We start from the raw sequence: 9,786 nt of genomic DNA on the forward strand, positions 1-9,786 counted from the left end.
AAAGTTGTGTCACTGTAATGTTGTTTTAAATAAAAACAAAATAACCGGAGGATATGATTATACTTAAATGCACCTTAAAAATAACATATTCATCAGGCTCAGTTGAGAATGAATCAGTGAAAGGTCTAGTGTTGGCATGTCCGAAGTCCCTGTGTCTGCTTCTGACCCTCGAATCAATTTAAAATGGCCCTTGGCCTTAAGTTCAAAATATACTTTATGTGGCCCACAACACAATATTGTTAAATCTAGCAAGATCACTTTGCATTTTCTTCCCTACACCTCACAAAGGCAGGAGTATCATACTGTATGTGCATCAAGTAAAAACTTTGCAGGCGTAATTGATAAGTATTCATAAATGGTAAGGAAGCAAATGGGACAGTTACCTAACAGCAGACGTTTCTTGCTCGGTAGCACATGCAGCCACAGCAAAGAGGTTTAGGATCGACAGTGAGGACCACTGGTCTCAGGAGCGGTGCTGAATACTATTTCACTGAACAATGAAACAGTTGCATTGGTTACATTTGTATGGCATTTTAAAATATTTTTTAAATAATCCATTTGATGCGAGAAGCAGCCTACCCCAGCTATTTTTCACATAATTTAATCTGGTCCCCATTCAACAAAGTTTGCACACCCCTTGTTTAGTGTGTGGGAGTTAGTGGCACCTAGCTGTGAAGCTGCAGAACTGAGACTTCTCCTGTGTGCAATAAGCCTGTAGAAGAACTACAGTGGCCTGTTTAAAAACACAAACAGCCCCATCTAGAGCCAACCTGTGTCCAAACTCACATAAAATACCAAATATGTGTACTATGATTACACATACTTTTGTGTAAAGAAACAGTAGTATGTATCTTTTTAGACGCATTGAGCTGAATAACATCACTTTCTGAGAGGTGGTAATGGTAACCCATGCCAATGTAGACTCTATAGGTAATTTTAAAATAATTTTAAAACTATATAACACCTTGAAATCCTATACATATTACATACTTACACTTAAATTGAAGCGTTATTGATGTTGCAGAGCTGTCTTGGTCACTGTCCATTAGAGAGTACTCCAGGGATGACTATAGGGTAGCGTCGCCATGGTTCCCTTGTCAAAAAAAAAAAAAAAAAAAAACCTGAGGGATTTTTCCATTGGATTTTGGATCATTGCAGAAAATAAGCTCTGTGGCACACGAGTGTTTATAATACTTAAACGTTTTGTTCAGCAAGATAATCATCATAACTGAACACCACTTTTAAATGCAATCACCAGAAGTAAAAAGCTAAAATCAGGCTATAAACAAACTACACTCAGGCTGCACTGCCACAGCTATGGTGCTGTAAAACCATGCACAATGTTAAGATGTTCTGCTGTCTCATTTAGCCTCTCTTTAGCATTTGCCTTATTTCAGACTCATAAAAACTTCAAAATTCACAAGTGGGATGTTTACCGACATAAAAGTCTCAAATGTGTGTTAACCACAGACCTTATTTCAGGTATCTAACCAAAAACCCATAAAAAAAACCCCACTGACTTTAAGAGGAGGAAACTGGAGTTGCTGAAATGCAAACTGATTTCTGGGTTTTAGGACTCATTCTTTGGGTTCTCTACTAACATAGTTGTTTACTGTGTTACATTTATGCTGGCATTGTGTCCACTGTTTGCATACTGAAATATTTCACTGGAAATAGTATGCAGTTCACACACTACTGGTTTCATGCTAAAGTTCAGGTGTACTTAAAAATCACATACACTTTTTTTAGCTTACTATACGGCATGTTAGTGTGAAATTGTGGGCACGGCATCAGTGTTTCTTTGTCTGTTTTGAGAACAACATGGATTCTGTGGAAGCAGACCCACTCCATATATAGATATTAACGACTCAGTCTTATATAACAAAAACACAGGGGTTCTTTTTGCAGATGATTACACTCTAATAAAATAACATTTATGAATATAATGTTCCATTTCTGCCAATAGATGCCCCTTAATCCTACACACTGGACCTATAAAGCAAAAAAAAATGAAAAAATGGTTAATGATTATGATGATTGATTGATTAGTCAGAAGATCCATCTACAACTTTTTTTTTGGGGGGGGGGGGTTAATTAAGCAAAAATGTGAAATTAATATTGTCTGATTGCATTGTCTGGTTGTGAGGATTTACTACTGCATTTCATGTAATTGTAAACTGAATATTATTGTGTTTTGCTCAGCAGTTTAAAGATATAACCTTTGACCCTGGGAGCTAATAATGGCCATATTTCTTTCTTTTTTCACACTAAGCGAGAAAGAAATCTATCATTAAAATAACCAGAACTCTTTTATTGATGCTCATTAAAAGGGTTTGATGGCTGCAATACATCCTGACAAACTAATAACCGCTCCATGCCCTTCAACTGTGAACACTGAGTTGTCTGTTACGCCATTTCCTAAAAAATTAAGCAAATCTCTTGCTAATACATACATGGCTCAGAGGGCATTGGACTGCGAGCTGAAATGGGGTTAGAGAGAAATAGAGATGGAACAGGAGTCAGACTGAGAGCTAGAGAGCACGAGGCAGAAAAAAATCAGTGTGCATGCGGCTGTCAAAGGGCGTCTGTGCATCACTAAGTGGCTAAAAGCATTACTGCCCTCTTCAGCTCTCCAGACTGTGCAAATAGAGATCCAAAAATAAAACTGATGAACATCCATAAAGTCAGTGCATGTGACATGACGGGAGCATCAATCAAGCACAGTCAGTTCAGACACGAAGGTCAAAACAACAGAAATCAATCCTTCATTCAGTGTCACGATGGAAATGTGTAAATGCTGGTTTTCTGCAAAGTCAAACACACAAAGAAAGGTCAGAACACAAGGTGTCATACCCATTGTATTTAAAGCTCTTCAATGCACTACGAGCATAGCCCACCAATAAACAGCTAACGACAAAATAAATCTGATCTAATTCATGTGCATTATTCAACTGAAATCGGTTAGTAGTTAATACAGAAAAATCAAGATAAAGAAGGGTCAGAGTTATCCCTAATGTTACAGGGTAAATACAAAGCATGAGTTACAGAAGACTAAGCTGACCGCCGCCAACTCAAACGAACTGTGATATGCTAATTGAACAACAACGTCATAAAAAATGTAACACGTGAATTTAAACAGCTTAGAATAGAAATCGCTGAAATGTGTAGACCTTCCAGTTTGATACAAAGAGTTTCCAGTTAAAAAAAGTGACAGTTCAGTTCAGCTCTGAGTGAGGTCCAAGGACATCTGATCCAAAACCTTAAACACGTGTGCTGGCTCTGCCCAGGCTTCAGCACATTATGCACCGCAGCCCCACCTGCAGTAAACCTGAAGGGCCTTCACATCAGACTGGTTAACAGGCCTGTACAAATTTGTGACAATCATCATGCACATATGGCACTCCAATCCTGTCCTGAGGAAGAGAGTGCATAAAATATTACACATTATTGGGCATCTAGCAAAAGCAAATATCAAATTCATTTTTTATCACAACTCGTCTATTTCAGTGCTATTGGAATTCAGTGGACTAAATATGGCTCAAAACTGGATTGAAATGAATCTTTAGATCTGTGATTTAAAGATCCATGGTAACGCTGTCCAGTGCAATTGAAAAAAGGCTTCTACCAGTGTAGGCTAGTCCAGTGCATGAGATAAATTTATATGTGCACTGTAAAATCTGAAAAGTTGATATTACTTAAAATAATCTTGGAAACGAATTGCCTTGAAAACGTAAAGTAAATATAATTATTAAGCTTAATTTATGTTTACTTTATATCTAATTGTTAAGTTTACTCAACATGTAGCTGTATTTACAGTGGAAAAAGAGAGTTGTTAACCAACCTAAAATAATTACTTCAATTAGCAATACACACATGAATTAAGTATTTTCAAATTAAGTTATCAAGTTCGATTAACACAACTGTTTGGAAACTGAGTTGAGAAAGCTTAATTCATTTATGTGTTACAGATTGAAGGAATTATTTTAAGTTGGTTAACAATTTACTTTTTTCAGTGTACTTAATTTTGTGAAGTTGTTGCAACTTAGAAATGAAAAGTGGAACTACCTTGTTCTTAATGAGTGTTAGCAACTCCAGTAAGTCTGACTTAAATTGATCATCACAAAGATTTAGCCAATGATGAAGTTAGATCTGCAAGTTCTGTTTTGTTAACATGTTTAAAAGAAAACAATTATGATTGACTAGTCTGCAGCCTGTAGAGTACAGATATATAGTACAGTAAACTTGAGTTACTTAAGTTTCTTAAACTTTTAACTTGTCATTTTGAAGTTGCAGCAACTTAAAAAATTTAAGTAGATATAATACATTTAAGTAAACTCAACAATTGGATATAAAGTTAACATACATTGATAAAAAATAGTTAAATTGGTTATACTTTTTTTTTTGAGGCAATAGGTTTTCTATATTTCTATCTAAAATCAACTTGTCAGATTTTACAGTGTGTGACCCACTTTTTGGTCCCATTTCATCTTTTTTTTTTTTGTTTAACAACAGACCACTGGGAAAAAATGAGAATTTCTCCAAAACAGAGGAGTCATTAGAAAAACACTGTAAAATTTAGATACATTATCATCTGGCAAACATCTATTAAATGTCTTTGTAAAATGTCTATAGTGGTAGATTCTTTGTCAAGTCAAAACCGAGTGGCACACAAATGCAGCATTCAGAAGGCCCTTATGCTTTTGCACCAATTTGATTTGCATTGTCTGACAAAGCTTCTGTGTCTCCACTCTGTCAATCACATCACCCCTAGTCTACAGATATCTGAGCCGGAATACCGCTGGCATGAACCTGCCATCAGTCATCAGGTGAGCACACCAGGTGCAGCTGGTCCGGGCTTCCCACGCTGCCTGTGCTCGAGCTCCCGTCCCCCAGATCCCGGGCCACCATGCAGGGCAGGTTGAGCTCGGTGGACCCTCCGGGGCTGGAGTCACTCCTGCTGACACACTCCTCCTCCAGCACCAGGCACAGCTCCTTCAGGTCCAAATTCTCCTTCACCAGCCCGTCCTGCATGCGCTCCAGGTCGGCGAGCTTTTTCAAGTACCCACCCAGGTCCTCCCGCATCACTTTGGCCGCGTGATGCCCGAACAGCTGCCACTCCCGGGCCAGCTTCTTCACTTTGAGCCGGTCGTCGTCCAGGAAGCAGCACAGGTCCCGCAGCTCCACGTTCTCCTCCTGCAGGCGCTGATTGATGACTTTCAGTTCCCTGATTTCAAGGAGGTGTCCCTGCAGCTGTTTATTTACCTCTTTTATCAGCCGGCCTCGCTGAATGAGAGCTGAGATTTTCTCCGACTCCTCTTTACGCAACCGGTTCACCAGCTCCTCTTTGGAGCACGCCAGCAAATCCTCGTCAGACATCTTTGACAGTTCTCTGTTTATTACCTCCCCTTCGCTACCCATTTTTTTTTCTATTAAAAACCTAAAGGGTACCTGAGATATCTATTAAAAGCGCTGAGATGTATGTGGATGCTTCAACACAGAGTCATCACATCCTCTTCCTCTGCACACAGTGTTTTCCAGATGTCATTTGCAATCACTACAGCACCGGCGGCCAAATCATGGCATAAACATGTGATTTCTTTATTTAGATGGCTTTCTTCTAGTCCTAATTTGTGCTGAACCCAGTCTCTGTTCTCCGTGGAAAATGCCTTAATGAGGTCGTGTATGAAAACGCAGCGCAAACCCCCATTAATGTCAATCTGTCATCTTCTCCACAGCAGGCTGTGTTCTCCAAAGGCCTCCAGGAGCACAACTGTCCTTATTTTACCTCCTCTCGCTGTTTTTTGAAGACAACAACCGCCCCGTTGGCTCCTCTGTACTGTATGCACAAAGGCCCGGTCGATCCACGGAGGCTTAATCCAGCTGCCTCGGATGCACACCCTGCAGATGTTGTGTTTTTTTACGTCGCTGGCATCGTCTCAGCAGGCTCTGCTCCGCTCGCCTCGGCTGAATGAACTCCGCTCTCCGGTGGCTGGAGGATGAGTCCGTACGGTGCAGCAGCGTTTTTACAAACGTTTCATTCTTTAGATAAAAACAAAACAAACAAAAAAAGAATCAAAATCCAAACTCGCCGTTTATCCGCTCAAACTAAGTGCATCATCTCTGCTCATCCTCTGGAGCTGGACTGTTACCACAACAATGTCCGCCTCCGCCACTTTCACGGCTGTGAGTCCACTAAGCAGCGAGCTGCGCGTCAAGCTCGAGCACTGCCGGAAATCAGACTGTGTGGACTTCAAAATAAAAGTATGGAACTATTAAAGGGGGGCACCGTCTAAATTAAGGATTTAAATGGTATTTCCATGGCATAGGGAAATTTAGTTAAAATGTGTGAGGGAAATGGAAGCCAGAGAATTAATAAGAGGCAAACTTGTGATGTCAGTGCTGTGACACGCCAAGCTGCTGGTCAGTCCACATCATAGACTGGATATAAAGATGGACAATATAAGAGTTTCGCCAAAGTCTAACTTTTCAATATTGATCGCCCTCTGGTGTCTGTCTGCAGTGTAGGTCATAAAGCCCGCCCCTCCATGTTAGTGAATGGACATAGGCCAAACTAAAAACTCAAAGTGCACGTCAAATAAATTTGTCCCAAAGATGGTTTCTATCACTGAAGGTAGTTCTCATCACCCTTATGTTTGTTCAAGTGGGGTTTTTTTTTACAATAAGGTCAGCTTTAATAAGTTATTACATTTCCGTCATGATTGACAGCTGTGAAAGCCATGTGCTTGCATTCACTGCAACACTTGCGATTGGCGGGATGGGTGTTTTGGTGGGACTCCCACACTGGGGATATATAAAATTTGGCTCTCAGTGACATCACCATCTCAAGATGGCAACGCCATATCTGGAATATTTTAGCCTCACTTAGGCATAGTGGGGGTATAACAAGATCAACTATAACTCTTTCTATTTTGATTTTTTTGTGTCATGGAGGTTTTATATTTGTAAAACTTTCTCAGAGCAGAGAAAAGCAATTTAAAAAACCATGACATTATCACAATGTAAAGTCAATGAGGTGGGTGGGAACTTGTGGGCGGGACTAGGTGAAGGTACATTAGTGTCCATAGTCCGTAGGCTGCATACCGCAAAAGTAAACCCAAAAACTAGAGAATTTTTTCAGCGTATGTCTCAGACAAGCAACTCCATAGGAATGAATAGACACCATTTTTGGTCTGCCTTCAAGTTATCATATAAGAGATGCGTCACGTTGGGCCCTCATCAGCCTTCAGTAGGCACTGTTTTGGCTCTGGTATTACCTACCTTGCCAGCTCAAAGGCGAGAAAACTCTGTCCCCTCACTCCGCAACCATAACTTTTATGCAGAACAGCGACGCAGCATAATGTCACGATATTCCTGCCTTGAATGGGCAGTGTAAAAAGGGCGACTGTCATCTCCATCTTCCCCAGTTCATCTTCTATGGAGCAGCTCTAGACTTAATACTCTTTAACGTCACAAATTCCAGTTTTAGCATTCCAGTTTTTTAATTTGGGGGACAGTTGTTCATAATTACTATTATTTTTGACTGTCTCAGACTTAAGGAATAACAGGTATGAATTTATAAAATGGGGTTAGCTCCCCTTTAATCAATGAACTGAGAGCATATTGTATGTAACTACAATTTAGATCTCTTCTAATTACTTCTTACCAAATGTGTCAACGTTTAGTTTTATTGATTGCATCTTACATGGGTTTCAATGCAATCTCTCAACAACACTGCTTTTATTTTGAAGGATTTTCCCGGAAGTTTCACTTTTTATGACTGCTGCTTTGGCACGTCGGATAGATAGTAATCAGACATATTTGTGGTTTCCTCTGAGGTTTACAGTGGCTCTTCGCATACCATGGACCTCCTTACTGAATGGTGGTAAACGGCGACAGGGAATCGACCAGCTCAGTGATCATACTGGACTGACTCTGGCCATCCCAGTTTACCCACACCAAAAAACATCAAGCTGTGAGGCTGAAGATCTGCTCCATGTGTTCTCAGTGAGGAGCTTGTGCGCCCCCATTTGGATTCAAAAACATACTTTTACCCTTATCATGCAATGAGACCAAAACAACACAATTCGCAAAGGAAATGAGTGGGAAAGACCACTTCCTCTGAGGGTTTCTGTTTATTTCAGTGTTAACATCCTTAAAAACTAAAGACACAGGACCAGATCTTTGCTGTCCCCAAACCTTTTACCGACAATAAGAGATATATCAAATGGCTTAACATGCTTTTTGGAGTTCAATAGGAAGAAAGATGTACAGTACAATGCAATTGTGTCATGGGTGACTCCTGGTTGGTTTCTTTTCAAAGAACACTGGCGGAAAGTGTGACTGCAGGCTTTTTTTTCCACGGGTTTATGCTGAGGCATTCAGCCACATCCTTCCGCCCTCTGTCCCACCTCCATTGTTTCACTGAGGCCATAACAATGTAGGGTGTTAACCGCGCAAGGGGGAGCAGGGGATGGAATCAGGGTGTCATGTGGGGTTAGAAATGAGAGTGTTGATGTGAAGCGAGAGATCCGACAAAAAGACATGTTGACTGAGTCGTTTTCCCTTATGTTGTGATTTTGAAGGACACATGCAGAAACACAGAAAGGGAGGGCGAGCAGAGGGATTTGCAGGGATTTATTTAGATTAATCGCCGGAGGAAAAGAGAGCAGATTGTGTACACGCAGCGAGCAAAGCACATAGAGGGCCCGGTGCTCACACTGAGGCCTATCTCTGATCTGACACGTTTTAAAGTAAGAGCACAAATGGAAGGGCAGAGTTCAACAATAGGCTACCGCTTTGCTGAAAAGTGCACTGTGGCAGCGAGTCTTCTTACTTCAGCATCAGAATCAGAAATTAATTTATTCCCGGGCAAAGTGCTATGTTACAGTCGCTCTGATGCCAAGCAGCAAGAGTTATAGAAAGTAGAAATAAATAGGCTACAAGCACAAAGTGTGTAAAAATACAAAATATAAATACAGTGATAATAAAAACAATTAGCATATTTATAAATATGTGATTTTCTGAGTTTGTAAAGTGTGTGAAAATATGAAATAGAAATGCAGTAATACTGAGAAACAATTATCACTGATATGTGAATATTTATAAATATGTGACATTCTGAGTGTTTAAAGAGTGTAAAAATATGAAATATAGATATTGTAATAATGAGAAAAAATAGCACTAGTATGCAAATATTTACAATTCTGAATGTGTATAATGTGCTGAGTGTGTAGTGTGTAAAGATATAAAAGTTTGTACCCATATGCTACAATACAATGTAAGTTAGAAATTTAAAATATGGGTGAAATGCAAATGTACAACAGATATATGCATGAGTAAGAAGAACAATAAGAATTTAAAAATGTGTATAACATATTAAAAATAGCTTGCGTTTAAGATTTCAAAGAATATTGCACATCTGAATAAGTGAACAGAGGATTGCTGTTGCTGAATAAATTATTGCAGTTAAGACAGTGTATTAAAAAAAATGCTGCACCTTAAATAATATTGCACTTAAATTTAATAGGCTATGTTTGTGCTGATTGATAGGACTTGTAGCTTACTGTGAAGTGACATAGATCTCAGTTATAGATTGTTTATTTTTCTCCCCTTGCATTATCACTCAAGCGTTAAGATTGCAAGAAATTTGCAGGCCGAAAACCCTGTCTGACCTCCCCTGGACTCAGCCCACATTAAGCGCTCTCAGCGGTGAGACTTCACCATTAGGATTAAAAACAAGCCAACTCTATAGCTCATGCAGTAGACCTACAGCAAGTTGCTACCGGT

At 39.7% G+C, this 9,786-nt stretch overlaps 1 protein-coding gene across 1 annotated transcript; it reads right to left on the reverse strand.

Moving 5' to 3' along the window:
* Nucleotides 1-4,445: 4,445 nt before the first annotated feature.
* ccdc85b (coiled-coil domain containing 85B) lies at nt 4,446-6,164 on the reverse strand. Its single transcript, XM_042493598.1, has one exon. The coding sequence runs from the start codon at nt 5,416-5,418 to the stop codon at nt 4,816-4,818; it is 603 nt and encodes a 200-aa protein (XP_042349532.1). The 5' UTR covers nt 5,419-6,164; the 3' UTR covers nt 4,446-4,815.
* Nucleotides 6,165-9,786: the final 3,622 nt, after the last annotated feature.

Source organism: Plectropomus leopardus, chromosome 9 (assembly GCF_008729295.1).
Source record: "Plectropomus leopardus isolate mb chromosome 9, YSFRI_Pleo_2.0, whole genome shotgun sequence".
Classification (NCBI taxonomy): domain Eukaryota; kingdom Metazoa; phylum Chordata; class Actinopteri; order Perciformes; family Serranidae; genus Plectropomus; species Plectropomus leopardus.